The sequence below is a fragment of the Lynx canadensis genome, chromosome A3 (genome assembly GCF_007474595.2).
Source record: "Lynx canadensis isolate LIC74 chromosome A3, mLynCan4.pri.v2, whole genome shotgun sequence".
Lineage (NCBI taxonomy): Eukaryota > Metazoa > Chordata > Mammalia > Carnivora > Felidae > Lynx > Lynx canadensis.
The window spans coordinates 30,748,513-30,770,615 of NC_044305.1; the positions used below are offsets into that span (position 1 = coordinate 30,748,513).

Here is a 22,103-nt window from a genome sequence, read left to right on the forward strand (position 1 = left end):
TGGATGGAAATTTGGGTTTGTATTGCTTCCCACCATAGTGGGAGCCTTAATCTCCTGAGCTTCCCCAGACTCCAGCCTTGCCAAATGGGACAGGGAGTTAGGCCTCGGAGGGCCCATCACTCTCCCACACCCCCCCAGGCCACATGAGACACTGGCTTCTCATAGCCCTCAGGCTGGAGCTCTGGGGCCCCTGCCCTCGCTGTGTACTTCAAAGGGTCCCCTTCTAGGCCTGCACTGCCCCCCTTTCCTAGACTAGATTCTGAGTACCGAGGATGCTGGAATTCTCCACCAAATGGCCCCAAACCAACTTCCAAGGTTCATACAGTCCTCTTATCTGCTCGACCTTCTGCAGGTGGACACCGTGGGTATACACACCTCAATGTCAGAGAGATAGCCAGGGGTAGCTGTGGGGGAAGGGAGCTCAGAAAGAACTTGGACACGTGGGCCCCGGTGCCCACACCCACGAACCTGAGGTGCCTACGAAGTGCTGGCTGGATCCAGGTGGAGAGAGGAGAGGGCAGCCACGGGCTGCAAGCTGTCCTTTGGACTCTTTTCTTCCTCCAGGGCCTGCAACTGTTAGCAGCAGCCCTTCCCTCAGGCTTCTAGGGGGAAACTAGGGAAGGATTTTGCAAGAGTCATTCGTTTGTCAAATGTTCTCAAGCCATGCAAGTGTCTGTATATTTTCAGACAGGCCAGGACTGGCCCTGTGAAGTTCTGGCTCAGTAATAGTGGGAGCACCTGGGTGGCTCAGTCCGCTAAGCATCTGACTTTGGTTTGGGCCATCTCATGGTTCGTAGGTTCGAGCCTCATATTGGGCTCCGTGCTGACAGCTCAGAGCCTGGAGCCTGCTTCAGATTCTGTGTCTCCCTCTCTCTCTGCCCCTCCCCTGCTCACACTCTGTCTCTGTCTCTCTCTCAAGAACAAACAAACATTAAAAAACTAAATAATAATAGTAGTGAACCAGAATTACTGCCATTTTTTTTACATTACAGTTGTTTCTGTGCAACAGAATGCTACATTGCAACTATCACACTTCAAAAGAATTGTTTGTTACATGAGTGTGCATAACACGATTTTAAGTGGAAATCAGAGTATGAACCTATAAGAACCTATCCATTTTTTATAAGACAAAGAAATAAAATATAGAAACACACAGAAAAAGAAAATACCAGAAATACACAGGCCTTAATGTTAAAGTGCTTATTGCTGGGTGTAGATAACAGGTGAGTTTTTATTTTTCTATTTTTCTATTTTCCAGAAAATTTACAGTGACCAAATACTGCTTTTATAAGGAGAAAAAGATCTGTAACGATTATTTTTAATTCCTCTCTGGGCACATACCAGCCTGGCCATTAGGGTCTCCAGGGATCTAGTGTTTTCTCAGACTTCAGTACAGCTTCACGCATGGCACTGGGCATGAAAGGCCTTATCTGATCTTCATAAGATCCCTATTTTAGAAACCTGATACCCAGAGACATTCTGTCACTTGTCCAAGGTCACACAAATAGCGTGTTCTTCAAAGTATATTGTGGAAACACTTCGCCTTTGGTTTGCGGTGATATTTAACGGTTTGGCTCAGAGGTCCCAGGCCTGAGGCACTGTGCGCAGCTCACGGCCTCTGTGAATGGTGCCCCCTGGTCTCCCACGGAGCTCCAGCTTCAGGGGACTTAGCTGACCCCAAGCAGAGCCTGGAGGAAGGGTCAGCAATCCTATAAGCAAGCTGGGTCCAACATTCCTCCTCCCCTGAACAGACCCTCTGTTGCTCACTGTCCCATATGTGGCCCCCTAGCATTATTTCAGGGGGGACCTTCAGCCAGGCCCAAAGGTTGTTCACAGGTGGTGGACCCCTCCAATTAAACCATGGTCCCCTAGAGCATGGGTCACCTCCTGGAGCCCCCAAGGTACAGGCCGCCAGAGTGAGTGTGGGTTGGGAGCCCGTCCTCCCTAACTGTCCTGGCAAATCTGCCCCTTTCCTCCCTCCCTCCCTCTCTAAAAACAAACAACAAACAAATAAGCAAAAACAACCTCATTGTCTTAACTTTTGTATTGGACAAAGGTACCAGTCTTCAGTGACTCCATATCCCTTCGCGCCCTTGCTTGACCCGGTCACCCCAACACCCCATTTTCATTGCCTTCCTTGCTGACTATACCGTCGCTTTCAGGTTGTTAGAACTACCAGAACAAATTGCCACAGACTGGGTGGCTTAAAAGAAACAGAAATTAATTTCCTCGCAGTTGTGGAGGCTGGAAGTCTGAGATCGAGGCTTCAGCAGGGATGGTTTCTCCTGAGGACTCTCTCCTTGGCTCAGACATGGCCGTCTTCTCCCTTGACCTCACGGGGTCTCCCCTCTGTGTGTCAGTGTCCTAATCTCTTTCCATAAGGACAGCGGTCACGGCCTCCTTGTTACTTAACTTTGAATTAACTCTTTAAAGGCTTCACCTCCAAATACAGTCATTTTGAGGTTTGGGGGACTAGAATTTCAGCATATAAATTTTGTGAGGACACAGTTGAGCCCACAATACCATCTGTGTTCTAGAAACATCATAGCAGTGTGTCACTGTCACCATTAAAGGCATTCCTGGGACTCTGAGGGCCCCACATTCACACACTCATGTCTTATAATGGAAATGCCATCATCTGTGTGCCTTCAGCAGACTGGGCCACTGCCCACCGCTCCACTCAGGATTGCCAATTGGCCTACCTCACAGTGCCCGTCACACTGCAAGCAGAAATGGTTCCGTTCTGGAGACAGTCCCCGAAACCCAGCCGCTGCGCCCCCAGGGCTGGCACACAGAACGAAGAGTTTCATGGTGAGCCAAATTTGTTTAGTTTGGCCTCTACCGACAACGATCTAAAACTCTAAGCGTGATAATGTTCCTCCCACACACAAATACACCACAAACACACCTGGCTTAGGGTTATGCTGATTATGAGTTAATTAACATAAATCTGAGCGTTAGCTGCGATTCAGTGGGTTCTATAGAAAGCTGGCAAGATCCTATCCCCTCACGCTGCCAAACCCTGAATGCTAGGCGTGCCCATCACCCTGCTCACAATGGCTGCCCACACATGGAATGCGTCCATTCAGGTTTCTTTATGGCCCAAGCTCACCCTCCCAAGGCCCTAACTCCAAAGTGCAGGAGAACCTCACAGATTCCTGACCCTCCCACTTGTGTGCCAGGTGGCCTCATCGTTGTCTAGACTCACAGACCAGACAACCCAACAAGGAAGGAGACTGTGTTTCCTTTTTCCAGCCAATGCCATATCTCCCCTGTTCCCTTGCATGTCTCTGAATCTCCTTTTTTTCCAGCCCTCTGAGGAGGCTTTTTTCCTCCAACCACCTGAAGACCTTTTTCTCTGCATTGCCTTCCAGGGGGCAACTGAAACACAATGGGTTTGTTACTTCCATGGCATCATGCAGACATCAAGGCTGTTGAGGAAAGAGCCCAGAAGGAGAGTTCCTGCTTCCAGTTAGGGCCATTGGGCAGGGCTAATGTTTCCCCAAGAACTATCTCTGGACCTTTGATAAATGAAGAGAATAATGAATGAATGAATGAATGATTACCTGCTCAGTCAAGCCCAGATTTGCCCTAATATAGTACGTCCAGAGACGATGCCTAGCTTTGAGAATTTTAGAAGCAACAGTTTGCACGTCACCCTTGGAAGAAGTCCACTGTGGTTCTGCTGTGTACCTGATTTCCACCAGCTTGGGCTGCCACATTCCCCAGAATCGGCCAGGAGACGAACTCAGTGAATAAACCAGGATGGGATGTTGGCTGTGTCCAGCCAACTTATGGAAAATGCTAAGTGAGAATCACCATCTTGCTTTTAACGTACTCACTCAAAGAGTAACTGCACAACAGATATGTTGTTTTATTCCATATCTCCCAGTTTGCCACAGTAAAACCACAGTATCAAATGGAAGAACATTTGTATCCTTCAGGGTGAAGGGTGTAGACCGAACAATATTATTCAGCCAAAAATTAACAACACAAGACATGACAGGTGTTGGTGAGGATGCAGAGAAAGAGGAACCCTCTTGTACTGTTGGTAGGAATGCACGCTGGTGCAGCTGCTCTGGAGAACGGTATGGAGGTTTCTCAAAAAAAAAAAAACAAAAAAAAACAAAAAAAAACCCTAACCTACAATCCAACAATTGTGTTATTAGATGTTTACCCAAAAGATACAAAAACACAGGCTTGAAGGGGTACCTGCACCCCAATATTTATAGCAGCATTATCAACCAAACTATGAAGACAGCCCAGAAGTCCATTGATTGATGAATAAAGAAAATGTGGTATATATACAATGAAATATTACTGAGCCATCAAAAAGAGTGAAATCTTGCCATTTGCAATAAGGGAGCTAGAGTGTATTATGATAAGGAAGATAATTCATTCACAGAAAGACAAATACCATGTGATTTCACTCATGTGTGGAATTAAAGAAACAAAACAGATGAACATATGGGAAGGTAGGAAAAAAGAAGAGAGAGGGAAGCAAACCACAAGAGACTCTTAATGATAGAGAATAAACTATCGGTTGACAGAGGTGGGTGGGGGATGGGTTAGATGGGTGATGGGTATTAAGGAGGGCACTTGTTGGGATGAGCACTGGGTGTTGTACATAAGTGAAGAATCACTGAATTCTACTCCTGAAACCCAATTGCCCTGTACGTCAACTAAAATTTTTTTAAAAAACAACAAACATTAGGGGCGCCTGGGTGGCGCAGTCGGTTAAGCGTCCGACTTCAGCCAGGTCACGATCTCGCGGTCCGTGAGTTCGAGCCCCGCGTCGGGCTCTGGGCTGATGGCTCAGAGCCTGGAGCCTGTTTCCGATTCTGTGTCTCCCTCTCTCTCTGCCCCTCCCCCGTTCATGCTCTGTCTCTGTCTGTCCCAAAAATAAATAAAAACGTTGAAGAAAAAAAAAATTAAAAAAAAAAAACAACAAACATTAAAGTATTAAAACACACACACGCACGCGTGCACACACACACACACACACACAGACATACAGTATTATTCAGCCATGAAAACGCTGAATGAAGCTCTGATCCATGCTACGACGTGGACAAACTTTGAAAACATGATATTAAGTAAAAGAAGCCAGTCACCGAGGGGTAAATATTGTATGATTCCATTTATGTCGATTTATCGTATGAGTCCAGAATAGGCAAATCCAGAGAGACAGAAAGTAGATTGTTGGTTGTTGGAGGTTGGAGAGAGGTGGGGACATGAGAAGGGACGGCTAATGGATCTGGGGTTTCTCTCTGATTTGATAAAAAATATTCTGGAATTAGATAGATAATGAGTAACTCTGTGCTGCATATCACTAAATTTACACTGTGAAATGGTGAATCTTATGGTATGTGAATTATATCTCAACAAAGCTTTGTCTTAAGCATAAAATCATCTACGAAGATAGATAAATTTTCTTTATCTTTCTTAGATAAAATTATCTAAGAAGAAGTGATGCGAAGGTAGGGGGTGGTTTAGGCATTTATTTGAGATTTAAACTAATAACGTTTCAGGCAAATAACAAATAACATTTGTGTAAGAATGAGCTTAAAAAAAAATCAACATTATCCTTTCAGAAACGTCTAACTACTTGGTAACTACATGACTTAACCTGGTATTAAAAGTCTACCTGAAAAGAAAGAACATCAATATTTAGCCACAGAGCGGTTGAGTTTAAAACCTTCTTGAGCCTCCTGGGATACATTTTCCTAAAAGACCTGCTCGTATTATGCACTGACAAAATCATTAGCAGGTGTATAGACCTGTTAACCCATAGGCGGCAGAAACTCAAACCCTTTACTCAGTGTTAAATACCAACATTTCCTCAAGAAAAAGCTTTGGGCCTTTGATGAACAAAAGAATGGATCAATCAGTCAATCAGTCAGTCAATCAGTGAGTAAGGGACTCAGGAAATTGCTTCATGCACCAGTTTTTGTAATGAGTCTAGTGATGGCCTTTTTTTTTACTAAATTACAAATTACTCCTCATACAGACTATTTCGACACCTTTCTTCCACCTGATGGAGACTTTACCCTTTTCCCCAAAGATGGCGTTTCTCCTGACTTTTTGATCTGCCCAGTGGAGGCAGCCCCAGATGTTCCTTCACCTCATAGGCAAGTTATGCGGATGAGTAAGGACACACCCTTCCATGGAACGTGCTAACTCCTTGGCAAGACTGGGCGGTATGAATGCCAGGTTTGGAGAAATGGAAGCCCTCATTTGAACCTTAGCTTCTGAGCTGCCCACATTACATCCCTGTCTTACTCACTTTGACCTGCTTGCCCTGCTCGGAGGCCTCGCTGGAGCCTTTAAGAACCAGACAGCCCATCCGAATCACACACGTGATGTTTTGGCTTTCCCTCCATCGGCTCTCCTTCCCCTTGGCTTTCCCTCCTTGCACGTATACCTGACCCTTGTCATTGCACACTTACGTGTCACTTGCACTTGGGTCAGGAGATCAGCAGAGATGGAAGAGAGGCATTGGTTTGTGTCCAGTTGGAAAATCTGAGATGCTTCCCGATGGCAGCTAAGGTGAAGGGGCAAGAGGACCCAGTCAGCGCTTGAAATCAAGGAGACCCATGCACTGTTCAGTGAGTATCAGCCTTTCCTCCACACCCCAAAGCTGAGTCAAATGGGAAAACTTGCAGGGCAAAAGGGTCGTGAAAGAAATCCAACAGAACACTGAAGATGTCAACCGTCCCCTCTATCCGCCCCCAGCCCCAGCCGTCATGTTGGCAATCCGGGCCTCCATTCACACACCTGTAATAGGATGCTACCCCCACCCGTTTTCACGTCCCTTCAAGAACTGGCTTCATCATCTTCTTCCCCACAGTCATCTCTATAGACTTCTACCGCAAGATCACTGCCTCCTCTATGCTCTGATAATCCCCGCCTGGGACATCCCATCACAAACACTGAGCCGACAGGCTGTTTCCTGAATCACAAATACCAGCGATCACGGCTTATGACCATCATGTTCCCAAGCCTAATTTTACAAGGTGTATTCAAATGCAACATGAATCCCCTTTCCTCACACTGTTCCCTCCACCTAGAATGTCTTCCCTGCCCTCTCCACTATTCATACAAGCTCCTATATATATGTTAAGGCCCAGCTGAAATATCTATCCCTATCGTGGATCCCTTTGTGAGTCTGATGAAGCCTATGGACACTGCTCAGAATAATATTTTTAAATGCATAAAATAAACATATGGAGGTTACACGGGAAACCAATTATGCTGAAATACAGCTATCAAAACTTTTGACACTGACTCAGTTTACATTTGTTCCAAACTCACGAAATAAGATACACTGGTGCACCTAATAACCCCCATAATTTCACAATGGTAAGTGTAAGGGATAGTTTTAGATCCGCTACACATACACATGTGAAGGAAGGTGACCAAGTTGTCCTGGCTTGTCCCATGATTTCCCATGTCCTGGGGGCCCCCTCAATCCCTGGAACACTCGGGACAGCTGGTCACCCAACTGCTGCCATTGTTTATTTGCGAATTAAAAGAAGTCTCCAGGGGCGCCTGGGTGGCGCAGTCGGTTAAGCGTCCGACTTCAGCCAGGTCACGATCTCGCGGTCCGTGAGTTCGAGCCCCGCGTCGGGCTCTGGGCTGATGGCTCAGAGCCTGGAGCCTGTTTCCGATTCTGTGTCTCCCTCTCTCTCTGCCCCTCGCCCGTTCATGCTCTGTCTCTCTCTGTCCCAAAAATAAATAAACATTGAAAAAAAATTAAAAAAAAAATAAAAAAAAAATAAAAGAAGTCTCCAATACAGGGGAGCGGCCATGCAGCAGGTGCACGGTGAACACCAGAGCCCTCTTCCACAGCTCAATCTGTGGCTAAAGCCAAACAGACGCCTATCCAATGACACAGCATTTCTACACCTGAGGATTCGCCCAACAGAAATGAGAGCTTATGTTCACCACGAGACGTACATGAGACTTTTCACAGGAACTGCGTTCATTATAGTCTCAAACACCTCAATGTCCATCAAGGGGTAAATAGATAAATAAATTGTGGTCTGCTTATACAACCATGTATCGTACGGGAATGAGAAGGGGAAAAATAACACCTCCAGGCCACAGAACTGTCGAATGTCACAGACACGATGGTGAGTAAAGAAGCCAGCCACAGAAGAGCACGTATTGCATGATTTCATTTGTGTAAATTACGGAAGTGGGTGAAACCAACACGGGCAATAGAAGTCGGGACCATGGGTGCCCTTTGGGTGGAGGGTAGCTATGAGGGCTTGGAATATCCTGCTAATTACAGAAGATGGTTCATTTTGTGGAAATTTATTGAATCGTGCCCTTAAAATGTGCACTGTTCTGCATGTAGGTTATACTCTGATAAAAGCTTTTTTTTTTTCTCTTTAAGATTATGGATCCCCCATTCCTATATCCTGCTAGAGCTCGTCCCTGCAGCTATCGGTTCCAAGAAGTGACCTGCATTTTCCAGTTTGGTTGGCTCTGCAGCTCAGAAGCTACTTTTGCCCAACCGAGTGTGACCTGTCTCAATGGTGCTCCTGTTTCTCCTTTCTCTATCACAGACCCAGCCCCTGGCATAAGCCTCCTTGGCCTCTGCTAGTTGCCTTCACAACAGTAAACGCTTCATTAGTATTTCTGGCATGCCAATAGTGAACGTGCTAACACACGTCCAGGTGTTAACGAAGCCTTTAGATCTTAGCTTACTGGCCTTTATACTATTTCGTGGGAAAGATTTGTATTGGAGTCTGTGATGCCAACAGTGTGAAGCAATGTTTGATAAGCCTTAATAGTGGTGGACTGGGGGGAGGCATGAGACCTCTTACACAAACATGGAAACAGATTCTCAGTTGAACTTCTGTCTCCGCCAAAGATGTCTGGTAAATACACCATTTATTCTCTGAGATGGAGGGCAGCTTACACGATGGAGAAGGTTAAGCTGTCCCTAACAGATGAGAGCTGAAGTCACTTGAGGCAGAAGATGGCAGGGTGGGGATTCGAACCTGGGCCTCTGGTTCCCACCCCCTCTCTTTGCAGCATCTCCAGCGCCTCCCCTGAGAACGAAAGTCAACCCGAGTAACAAAGGGGTCCCTGCCCTAACACAATAGCTAGCCCCTTTCACCTGCTCCAGGTAGGAAGACCTTTCTCCTTTTGGACATTTTCCTGCATGTCAGGGAGAGAGGACAAACTGCTCATCAAATCATCGAGTTAATTATTCATCTTAAAAACATCAGAGACAAGTGAGAAAAGTGGTGGGCAGCCAAGTGGGGAATTCCAACATGGCGGCCAAGGTTGGCACTTTCTGCCCCTCTTGGGGTCTCCAGGCTGGAGTCTCTCTCCTTTCCCAGGGCACCCCATTCTGGACCACCTGGAAACACAGCCTTCCCCCCATTACCTGTGCTCTAGAGCTTTGGTGGCTCTCTGTCTTCTCACTTACAAACATCCTATTCCACGAACATTTGGGGACGCAAGATGAGTAACTGCCTTCAGTTTTCCCTGATATGCCATGAGATTCCTCAGTTCCCAACCCTCCCGCACCCTCTGCCCCGCACACGTCATCACACCTCCCTGCCCTGAGTCAACTCCACACAACCCGGTGCCCAGCACCTGCTGCCATCTGGGCAGGGAAGGGCAGGGGACTACAGGGGAAATGACACAAGCATGTGCTTCCTCTGTGGCCTCTGGTTACACTTCTAGACAGTTATATGCCAACAGAATTCCGGCTACTGCCATGATAGCTCTTCACATGCTGCCCTTGATTTTTCAAAAACAAATTCTTAAACTGTTGCATTTAACCCTGTAAAATTTCCTCTTGCTGCCTCTGTGTGTGACCTGCTGTGATTTGGAGGGTTCGGCCTGCCTCCTGGCACACGGCCCGCCTTGGCAGCTGTGACCCGTGTGTGACTCTAGCTATACTGTCCTCAACCAAGTCACAGATAGGAAGGGATATGAGGGAATTCCTGTGCTTCTAGATCCTAGGCACTGTGCTACGTGTGGGACAAGTGAAACATGGTCCTTTGACTTCTAGGAGCTCAAATGAGCCCGTAAACAGCAAGGGTACCCTGTATGACTATTCGGCTCTGTGGCGAGAGCTATGGGACCCCCAAAGGAAGACACTTGTCTGTGATTAAGAAAAGAGTGGGGGCGCCTGGGTGGCTCAGTCGGTTGAGCGTCCGACTTCGGCTCAGGTCATGATCTCACGGTCCATAAGTTCAAGCCCCGCGTCGGGCTCTGTGCTGACAGCTCGGAGCCTGGAGCCTGTTTCAGACTCTGTGTCTCCCTCTCTCTGCCCCTCCCCTGCTCACGCTCTGTCTCTGTCTCAAAAGTAAATACACATTAACAAATAAAAAGGAAAAAAAGAAAAAAAAAAAGAAAAGAGTGGGCAAGCTATAGGAGAAGGCGGTCTTTTTTAAGATTTTTAAAAATGTTTTATTCATTTTTGACAGGGAGAGAGCATGAGCAGGGGAGGGGCACAGAGAGAAGATGGGGACAGCAGACCTGAAGTGGGCTCCATATCGACAACAGCGAGCCCAACGCGGGGCTCGAATTCACAAACCTCAAGATCATGACCTGAGCTGAAGTCAAACACTCAACCAACTGAGCCACCCAGGTGCCCCGGAAGGTGGTATTTAAAATCTGCCCAAAGCAATAATCAGAATTCTAAGAATATAAAAGCTGCACACAGGCATATTTTATGACCCAGCAAGTCTACCCCTCAGAGTTCACACCCGACACAAAAGCAATCCCATTCCACCAAAAAGCACGTGTCAGAATGTTCACAGTAACTCTTGGCGAGAGCCCAAACCAGAAACCACCCAAATGCCCACCGCCAGGGGAACAGAGAAGAAAATTGTGGAGGAGTGTCCCAATGGAACGGGCAACTGACAATGCAGGTGACTCGACAAGACCCAAGCTGAGCAAGGCAGCCACAAAAGATTGTTTACATAATTCTCTCTATACCAAGTACAACCGTAGGCAGAGCTCATCTAGGATGTAAGGAGTCGGCACAGTGGTCAGCATAGGCCGGAGGGCAGGGACCCAACGGGGAGACAAAGAGGCTTCGGGGGTGCAGTCACGTTCGGTTTATTTTTCTGGGTGTAGGTGACATGGGTGTGTTCAGTTTGTAAAAATGCACAATGCTGTGCCCTTAGGATATGTTCAGCTTTCTGTGAATAGTAGACTCCTGTAAAAAGAAAGAAATTGATGGGGTGCCTGGGTGGCTCAGTCAGTTAAGCATCCGACTTCAGTTCAGGTCATGATCTCGCGGCTTGTGAGTTCGAGCCCCGCGTCGGGCTCTGTGCTAACAGCTCAGAGCCTGGAGCCTGCTTTGGATTCTGTGTGTCCCTCTCTCCCTGCCCCTTCCCTGCTGGCACCCTGTCTCTCTCTTTCAAAAATAAATAATAAAAAAAAGGGGGGGGGGAGAAAGAAAGAAAGAAATTGAGTGCAGCTAGACAGCTACACAGCTATCTCATCAGTATTATTTTCCGAAACACGTTTCAGTTCTGCCATTAGGCCATGAGCTGTTTTAGTTGGCCTTATCCCTCCTTTGGCACAGCATATAGTCCAAGCACATAACAGACTTCTCTTCAGGAAGCCAAGATATAGTGGGTGATCTTCCTACTCTCTAACCCTTCCGGATACAGTTTGGCATGGCACCTTGTGTCTTAAAGCCCACTCTATTGAGAAATGCCCTCCGAAGGTCAAGATCTAATCGAACTAGGAGCTGAAATCATAATGACCCACTGGTGCATTCTGGACCTCAGCCTTTCTCCACCGATTTTTTTTTTTTTTTTTTTTTTTGGTATCCACATAATTTTCTGCTGCTCATACATTCTAGAGAAATCTATCAGAGTCCCTTGCATCATGGAGCACCCAACCCTGTGGGATCAGTCTTGTTCTCCCTGTTTAATGAAGGATGCTCCACATTCAATGACATTCCTCATACAACTCAATGCTAGAAGACACAATTCCCTCGAACCTGGCCTCTCGGCTGACATAGAGGCTAATGGTCTCACTAATTCCTCGGCTGCTTGTTTGTACATCCTTGTAGGCGGGGAGCCGGTGTCAGGCAGGATTGGGGCAGTCCTGCACTCTCTGAGTCCGGGTAACAGTTTTCTCGACTTGTTTGCAGCTTCCAGAGCCCCTCCCGTCTTCTCGAACATTTCCACAGTCTTCCCTGTTCTTCTGTGCCTCTTTGTTTGTTGACGAGAGGAATCTGCAGCCTCATCAGCTCTGCACCAACCTCCCACCACCTCCTGGGCAAAGTCCTCCTCAGGAAGAGACTAGAACGAAGAAGAATGGAGGGGCCTGGAGGTGCTCGCACCCGATGAGGACGGGCAGGGTGGACAGTACACAGAGTTCAGGGCAATGGGCCCGAGATGGGAGGGTAGCACTGCCTGTGGGGCTGGGTGGCCTTGAGCCTATCTGGCCCCATGACTTCACAATGTGAAGGAGCTGAGCTGGAGGATTCGGAGCTCTTTCCAGCTCTAAACACCCCAAACCCTAATTATGACCCTTGTCTCTGGATAGTGAAATATTAACATGGTTTTTTTTTGGTTTTTTGTTTTTGTTTTTTTTTTACTTCTTCTCTTTGGCATTTTGCAAATAGTCTGTAGTAAGTTTGCAATACTGAAGTGTGTGTGTGTTCACAGGACCAAAAAGTCTCTGATTCTAGAAAGAAAATGGAAAGGTTTTTTTTCTTAAGTTAATGAAATAGAGCCACCTAGGCTCAGTTGGTTAAGCGTCTGACTTCGGCTGAGGTCATGATCTCGCGGTTCATGAGTTCCAACCCATGTCAGGCTCTGAGCGGCTTTGAATTCTGTATCTCCTTCTCTCTCTGCCCCTCCCCTGCTCGTGCTCTCTCTTGTCTCTCTCTCCTCTCTTCTCAAAAATAAAATAAAACATTTTTTAAAAAGCCTTTAAAAAGAAGGAAGTGAAATAAAATTTAAAAGTAAAGGCAGAGGAGAAAGAAAGGCCCAACTGGAGGACCCAAATCCCTGCAGGGGCAGCATTGACCTCGGGGGTTTCCCACCTCCAGGGTGAGAGGTCTTTGTAACCTCATGGCGCCATCTGCTGGTCATCCTGGGACAACCGCTTCAGCTTATTCGCAAAAGGGCTTTGAGGTGAATCCAGCCAACATGGCTGGGCATTCGGGGATATAGATCACATTCCATTTACAGGCTAATCTCAAGCTGTTCTTTCCTCCAGAATTTACTTTTGATCTCGCATGACAGTAATAACTGTAACCGGGACACCAGAGTAAGTCCCTTTTGTACAAGGGATGGTCACCGGATAACTGCGCACGGCCCCTCCTGCTTGGAGTGGCTGGTTCTTCAGATCCTCTCCCCTCTGCTCTTGAGAAAACTCACTCCCAGCCGTCTTTGAACAGTGTCGGTTTCACCTCCATGTGTCTCTGTCCTGTGGGTTTCCATAGATCTTGACTTTTTGGCCTTGGATTAATTCGGCGGCTCAGGCATTCCTACACGGACCAAAAACCTAAAATGCTGGCCAGGCCTCTCGCGGGTCGCTCTAGAACCCTGCTTTTCTACCTCTGCAAAGGGAGTGGGGTACCTCACTCCCTGGCAGTCTCCGCTGGGAGGGGACCTGTGGCCCGGCTGATCTCTTACCCTCTTCCCAACCAGACCCTGGCCACAGAGGCTGCCCAGCAAAAGCCCCCTTGCTATCTGAGGCTGGGCTTTAGATGTAGGACAGCATGCATATCCAGCAACACCCTCTGTTGTAGATACTGGTGGGAAAGTGTTTTCCTTCTAACACTGCTCATTCCAGTTCTACAAGGCACCTCTCAAAATACCAGCCTTAAAAAATAGCCCTAACCAGACTCTGGACAGATGTATCCATTCACCTATCCAGCTGGGGCATTGTGATATAGTAATGGTCCCAGTTCTTGAGCTTCTAAAACCTGTGAATTTCCTGAGTGAGGCGGGGGGGGGGGGAGATAGAAGTATCTTTGGTTATAATATTTGGCTTGTGTCCCAGTTACTGGCACAGAGGGGTTTGGAGAGCTTCCGGGTTGGTGAACTCATCAACATTCAGGGATATAGTGCCCCCACACTCCGTGGGGACTCCATGGGGACAACTGGAACCCTCCAGACCTTGCCCTACGAACTTCATCTGGCTGTTCATTTCTTTCCTTTATAATGTCCTTTGTGATAAACTGGTAACGGCTAAGTAAATAAGTAAATACATACAGACATACATAAAAGAAAAGAAAGTAAAATCAAAAGTAACTCTCAAGTCTTTCTGAACTTCGTCAAGATCTTCACATGGTGGTTATTAGTAGAGAGTGATGAGAAGGTCTATCCTCAAGGCAGAGGAGGGGCTGGGAACCCCTGATTGGTCCTGCCCTGGAGGGGAGGGCTGCCATATTTGGAGAGCAGCGGGGATGCCGCCTCCCCCTGCAGTTCCTACATAGGCAGGACCGTGCCCTGGAGGACACTGCTGCTGAGGCTCCAGAGACACAGTTCCAGAGAGATCCCAAGGTAGGTGGGGAGCCAGAGTTCGCGCTGGGTTCCATTTCTGCGGTCAGGGTTGCTCATTTCTAATCAGACTGCAAACCGTGCCGGGATTTCTTTTCTCCCACCCCCTGGCGTGGGACCCCAGTCAGGGGACACATAGGAATGTTGGGGCATCACTGGTGTTGCGTGTCTGCTTCTGGCGTTGACAATAAAATGCTATTTTACGGTTGGCTGGTTGGGATTTTCTTTGTGCTTTCACACCCTTGTCCATGAACATGAATGTCTTTCTCCAGATCTCTGTGCTTTTGTGTCTTTAGTTTGACACACCTGTAATTTGTGTTATTATTCTTATTTAACATTTCTCCTACCAAGGAGTCTGGGCTGAGGGCACGGGGTGTGATTAATGAATGTTCGCTTCATGCTCGGCTCTCTTTGGAGAAGGCTGGTCCGAGGTCACTGTGATTAGGGAGCAGTGGGGGGTCAGGTGCCAGAAGCCTGGGTGCTCAGGCTGCTGCCGGGCGCACTCATGCCCTCCCTGGGCCAGAGACTGGACCATGCCTGCAGGGAAAGAGAGGTCACCAGGCATCCAGAGGGGACCGCACTGCGCTTGCGTTTTGCCTTTTTTCCTACGTAAGAACCAGCATCACACTGGAGTTGAACATTTTAACAGAGGTGCACTAGTCACTTTGGGAATATGGCAGGGAGCAGGTGTTAGGGGCTAAGCGAGCTAACTTTTCCACCTCCTTCAGCTCTGGCACGAATGGACTCACGTAAAACTTCATCTAGGACACGGCGTAAGCACGCCTGGCTATGGTCACTGTTCCTGCGTTTCTGATCCACACCGACAAGGGTCCAGGTCCTGGAATGCCCTGAACAGTTGACCTTGGGAAGTAGATTTCCACAATAGCTATTGTAGTTTCAGGAACCAGACGTGACAAACTACCAGACTCGGGGGCTGAGGGAAGGGGGACTATCCCCTGATGTCATCAGCAGCCCTTCAGATGCCCAGGGGCCACCTTGACCCTGGACCCTCGGCTCTCCCCCAGGCCCTCATCTCCTCTGAAATTCCTCACGAGCCCTGCTCTTTGCTCAGCTTGGGGGCCGTCGGTGCTGCCCTCCGTGCCCAGTGAGTCAAAAGCACAAAATCTAAGCACTGTTCCCTCCTGCAGCCCAGAAAGGCCATGATGCATGGAAACTGGGCACATGGGAACAGTGTCAGACAGACCTGGATTCGAATCCACCACCCATTAGTGTGCAGCCTTGGGCCAGTGACTTACCTACTCTGAAACCCAGCACAACTTTCATAAGATGGGAATGATAACGTACTTACCCCACGTGAGAATTGAGCTAGTCAATGCCAATGGCTGCCACTCAGTAAGTGCTCAATAAAAAGCTAGGCGACGGGGAGGGTGGGGTCACGCCGCCCCCAGGGGTGAGACCGGGAGCGTCGTCTATAACACATCTTGACCCCCTGACACGGGAGGCAGGGGTCTCCTGGCCACGCTTCCGTCTCTCTCTCCCCGTCATTACCATAAAGCCCTTTAGGGTCAGCAGCCAGGTGACTTTCTTCGAATGGATAGCAGAATGCACCAGGGCCAGAGCCAGCTTAGGGCAACAGAGAATAAAAAGGGAAGGTTAAGAATACAGTCTGTGCACGGAAGCCTGTGGTTCCAACTCTTCTGGGTGCTTTCCTCCAGAGATCCCTTGATTTCAAAGACTTGGGAACACCAAAGAAAACCTATACGTATTATGTCATTACTCATTTATTTTCCCATGCATATTCAAAGGCTTTATAATTGCCAGTTGTAGCTTCTTATCTGTATGAGAAAACCAGATCTCTGCCCTAAGTGCATATAATTTCAGGCAAAAGCAAGAAACTGGGGATTGGCTTAGCCAGTACAACCGGAGCATGGGAAAACTATTATGGCTTTGGAAAATGTGAACGGCGTGAGGTTGCATTCCTTGCTTAAAATCTGCACACAGGAGGGGGGCAGGGGAGCCCAGGAACCCCACCGGAGAAAGTAACCGTCCCGGCCTTTGCCATTGCAGATCCTGACACAATGAGGAAGCATCTGAGCGGATGCTGGTTGGCCATTGTCTGCGTCCTGCTGTTCAGCCAGCTCTCGGCAGTCAAGGCAAGAGGCATAAAGCACAGAATCAAGTGGAACCGGAAGACTTTGCCCAGCATCTCCCAGGTCACGGAGGCGCACGCGGCTGAGATCCGCCCTGGGGCCTTCATCAGGCAGGGCCGGAAGCTTGATATCGACCTTGGCGCTGAAGGCAACAGGTACTACGAGGCCAACTACTGGCAGTTCCCCGATGGGATCCACTACAATGGCTGCTCCGAGGCCAATGTGACCAAGGAGAAGTTTGTCACCAGCTGCATCAACGCCACCCAGGTGGCCAACCAGGAGGAGCTGTCCCGCGAGAAACAAGACGACAAGCTTTACCAGCGGGTCCTGTGGCGGCTGATCAGGGAGCTCTGCTCTGTCAAGCACTGTGATTTTTGGTTGGAAAGGGGAGCGGGACTTCGGGTCACCCTAGACCAGCCTGTGATGCTCTGCCCGCTGGTTTTCATTTGGTTTATTGTGACATAAGCTTGCAGGCAGGCTGGCAGCCACGGGGATGGGGGTGGTGAGCAAGCCGCTGAGTTATCCCAGTTCCTCTCCTCCAGGCCCAAACCCCCACGTGTCCCGAAGGTACTGAGGAACCAAGTATTCCCACGGGTACCCGTCTGCTTTTGATAAATGTGTGTGTACCAATCCCCTCCAGGCTCTACCGAAGGGCGGCCTTTTAATCACCACATTCTCAGGTCCCAGCGGAGGGTCTGGCGCACCATCTTCCACAGTAAATGTTGGGTGAACAGATAAGAGAACGAGCCAGGGACCCTGCCACGCGCGTCACACTATTTCCGGACCCCTCTTAGAGGTAGGTGCTATTCCCACTGTACAGATGAGGAAACGGAGGCTCCAGCAGGTGACGTGGCTGGAGAGTAGCAGAGCCAAAATTCAATCCTGGCTTGTCTCACCCCAGATTTTCCCCTCTGTGCAATCCCAGAGCTGTCTTGTGATCCCTTCCTTACTGCTCGCAAGACCCAAACCCAAACACAGATTTCTGGTGAAACCGCAGAAACCCCCCTTTTGGAAATACGAAACGGTCTGAACTGATGGCCATGTATCTTAATACCTGGTTACATGGAGGTTTTATTTAATTCTTCTCATCAAACTAAGATACAAGAAAGGGATTAAGCGGACACAGAAGTAAAGCTAGACAAAGGCCCAGAAATCACAGCGTAAGGCAATCTTGCCGGGCTGGTTCCCAGAGCAGACCAGATGCACAGCAGGATGTGACCACAGCACAAAGGTTTTTGTTTTGTTTTGTTCTGGTTTCGGTGTTTTTCTTTTTGTTTTCGTTTTTCGCAAGAAGGATAAGTATTTGCTGTTCCTGGCTCTGAACTATTGTCTGGATTTGAGAAAGTATTTTTAATGGACATGTTTGCTTTCTAATGTTCGTTCCCCCAGCCCTTTCTGTATCTCTCTGTGTATATGCATATGAGAATCTTTAAATATACTCCCTTTACACGGGTACCGCGCCAATTTCTGGCTGCTCTTTTACTCCCACTTTGGTGAGGGGCCGTCATTTCTGTGAACCACTTAGCAATTCCTTGCCAAAAAGGTTCAAGAGAAGCTACGTCTTTAGGGAGACCCAACAAAGAACTCACTCATGCCCTAAGCAAGAGGAGATACGCCACTTATTATCTACTTCTTATTAGTTACATATAGATACTACAAAATGCTAGTAGTTAATATTAGTTAAAAATAAATATATTACAAAATATGAATACGGCTTAAGTACAAATAATGAATCTAATGCTCTAAGATGCCCCAAGAGACCCTCTGGGGTGCATTTAGAGACCCCCCTCCTCCCCAGGAATTGTTGAACCATATTTGGACGCAGCAGCTGCTGAATATTATCAATTCTCCTTTAAAGAGAGTCTGTAAGGGGAGAAAAATGTGCATTCTCAGACAGTGTATCCTAAGTATTTTAAAACATGAATGTTGATAATGGTACCTCTTGTTCTGAGCCTCCACTGCTATCAGCGTTCTTCTCAAGGATACTTTTGGAAGGTTGAAATACACGGAAAGCCAGTGGAGGACTTGGGGGCGGGGCAGCCCAGGGTAGCGGCTTTCCCCTGGGAGCCTGGGGGCCTAGCCCCTGCCCTGAATCTGCACCGAGGAGGAGGAGGGTGGGATGGAGGAGTCCAGAAGGCCTTAGTTCTCAGACGGCCAGCACTGTGCCCACCTTCCGCTTCCACAGTCTTGTTGGATTCTTGAGCAGAGCACAAGATAGAAGTACAAGCCATGTGGGTCATTTCTTCCCTGTCCATTTTTTATTTTTATTTTTTTAATAATAACAATAGCAAGAAAGACCGAAAAAGATAGAAGGATGGAAGGAAGGAAAGAAGGAAGGAAGGAAGGAAGGAAGGAAGGAAGGAAAAGAAAGAAAGAAAAGAAAAGAAAAGAAAAGAAAAGAAAAGAAAAGAAAAGAAGAAAAGAAAAAACGGGGGCGCCTGGGTGGCTCGGTCGGTTAAGCGTCCAACTTCAGCTCAGGTCATGATCTCGTGGTCCATGAGTTTGAGCCCCGCGTTGGGCTCTGTGCTGACAGCTCAGAGCCTGGAGCCTGTTTCGGATTCTGTGTCTCCCTCTCTCTCTGCCCCTCCCCTGTTCATGTTCTGTCTCTCTCTCAAAAATAAATAAACGTTAAAAAAATTTTTTTTTTTAAAAAGAAAAGAAGGAAAGAAAGAAACTACTTACAGGCTGATGTTGAAAGAAAGAAAGAGAAGGAAAGACAGAAAAGAAAGGAAAGAAAGAAAGAAAGAAAGAGAAAGAAAGAAACTACTTACAGGCTGATGTTGAAAATTTCAGCCCAGCCCTGCTGAGTGTAACTAACCGTAAGGTCACACACAGGCACAGAAGCAAAATGACTTCATTTCTTAGGTGAAAACAGGTTACAACATAGTACATTTTCTATAATTGCTGTCTTTTCTCATTTCATTAACAGCTCCAGACACCAGATTTAAGTGGGGCGTGAAGGGAATTTGTACATGGTGATTTAAATGCAAACATTATTCACGAAGCTTTTAATTGAGACTATATGTGCTTGAACATCCTTGCTGATGTTTACGAATTATGAGGTCAAGGGAAGGCTTCGGTTTTTCACTTTAGCAAAAGGTTGCCGAGCACCTACTGTGTGTAACACTTTGTAAGGGACCTCCGAATTATTCTTGATACAGTCATTCTAAATGTGAATAATTTCGCTAACATTGCATTCTCAGCCCCTCCAAGTGTTGACTCTTCCAAATGTGCTTATTGTAAAAGTGACATTCAAATGACAATGGAAATCCGATTGCTGGCAATCCCAGCATCTGATGAAGTCATTGTTTTCATTTTGCCCTCTTACCTCCTAGGCCTTAATATTTGCATATACATGTGTACATATTTGCAGTAACAATGTAGCTTTTATATTCCAAATATTCTCTGAACTTTATTCTATGCTTTTTTCATTTTTGTGCCATGTTTTAGTTCTTGCCTCCCCCTACCTTTCCCAACCCATTCTCTCCCTCCTGCCTGCTGTGCAACCTCCACATTTTCACTGTGCTTAGGTATACAAGGGAGGGTTTTTTTTAATTTGATTGCTCCTTTAAATAACACTATGATTGTACATATCACATTTATCCCTCCGCAGTTTGATTTATAACTTCACACTGCCTCATGAACCTCTTTCCAGTTCAACAGCGAGCTGGTTAGCTAATGTGTCCTTTCAGATTGCCGTGTAATATTCCATGGTGTAGATAGACCCTGGTTGATTTGATCACTTCCTTGCTGATGGACCTTCAGGTTATTTTGCCACTGCAAACAATAAACAACCTTGTACATACAGCCTTGCAACGTGTGGCTTTTATTTCTGTGGAATAGTTTCAATATAAATCATTTAAATTTTTCTAGATATGGCTAGATCATGTTCCTACATTGCTGGAGCAATTCTCATTCCTGCCTGCCCTGGACGGTGCTAACCTGTAAGGGTTTTTATGTCACTTAAGTGTAAGAACCTGTCTTTGCTGCAAATGCCGCTCGAGTACCTTCTCTCCTTTGCAGACAGCACATCCAAATCCTGCCAAGTAACTTCTGACCACCAGCACCATTTGAAAATCCTAAAACTGTTAGCAATTCCTATTTTAAATCTGGCTTTTCGCTCAAAACATCTGGATGAGAAGCCTGGAAAGCAGGCTTGGGCTTTAGAGGGTGGTATATTTGCACAACTCTGTGCTCCCTGATGGCCAGGGAGGCATGGGGTGAGGTTTGGTCCTGGCCATGTTTTTTTAAAAAGATTTATTTTTTTTTAATGTTTATTTATTTTTGAGAGAGAGAGAGAGAGAGAGAGAGAGAGAGAGCATGAGCAGGGGAGGGGCAGAGAGGGATACAGAATCTAAAGCAGGATCCAGGCTGTGAGCTGTCAGCACAGAGCCCGACGCAGGGCTCGAACTCACAGACTGCGAGATCATGACCTGAGCTGAAGTCGGATGCTCAACCAACCGAGCCACCCAGGCACCCCGGTCCTGGCCTTTTTATTAATCTGGGGTAAATTATCCGCATTCCAGTGAGAATGCACTCTAGGAGATAAAGACCAAAAGCACCGGGCGTCAAGCACACTGTTCAAGTAGCCGGGGCCCCTCCTGGCTTCAGGGCCTCTGCAGACGCCAGCATCTCCCGGGAGCCTTCGCTCCCCATCTTGCTTAGGATGCGCTCTGCAACAGTTAGACCTCACCCCGTGGTCCTCACGAGATGTGTCCCAGGCAGCAGCCAGGAGTTTGTCGTGAGCCGTTTACACTCTCTCCCTCAAGCTCGCTAAGAAGAGATGAACTTGGGGCGGAGGCCCATTGGGTCAGGCGCCCCCGGTCCTACGTCACACCTTGAGATTTGGTCACTTCTTGCCTTTCCACCCAACATGTTTTCTTCACGTGCTGTGTGTGGCTGGACCAGAACACCCTAAGATGCCCGTGTGTCGCTGTGTGTCACCCTCTGGAGCCTGCCATGGTCTCAACTGAAAGATGAAGAGCGGGGGCCGTGTGCCCCCACACAGGCAGTGATAGGCCACGCACACTGAGCGGGTGATCGAGGAGACGCACAGACACGGCATCCTGGCAAATTTCTGTTCCCCCAGCGGAAAGCTCAGACGCTGCTCTGGCAAACCCAGCTCGTGCCGGGCGTGTGTGCTCCTTCTGCCCCAAGACCGTGCAGCCGGACACGGCAGGCGACGCCTTCCTCTCATACCCTCCCTCTGGCAGCAGATGGGTTACAGCCGGGCACCCAGTTTCCCCTTGGAAGGGAAGGGAGCCAAACTTCCATGTCACTGGGAATGACGGGCACCTGCAAAAAGAATAAATCAAACATTCCCAGCAAAACGAGAAGAAGGCATTATGTCTCTGGGACACCTCTAAGCCCATCCCAGATCATTCAAAGTCTACTCATCAGGTTTAGCTATTGCTCTTGTCAAATGGGAGGCTTCACCTGGACCCATGGGAGGCCTCAGACTGCATAAGTCCCATGTACTAACCATTCC

The 22,103-nt window shown here is 47.7% G+C and overlaps 1 protein-coding gene across 1 annotated transcript; it reads left to right on the top strand.

Annotated features, from left to right (window-relative positions):
- The first annotated feature begins 14,445 nt into the window (after positions 1 to 14,445).
- Positions 14,446 to 18,977, top strand: PRND (prion like protein doppel). The gene is made up of 2 exons (XM_030309005.2): positions 14,446 to 14,507; positions 16,533 to 18,977. The coding sequence occupies exon 2, from the start codon at positions 16,544 to 16,546 to the stop codon at positions 17,078 to 17,080; it is 537 nt and encodes a 178-aa protein (XP_030164865.1). The 5' UTR covers positions 14,446 to 14,507; positions 16,533 to 16,543; the 3' UTR covers positions 17,081 to 18,977.
- Positions 18,978 to 22,103: the final 3,126 nt, after the last annotated feature.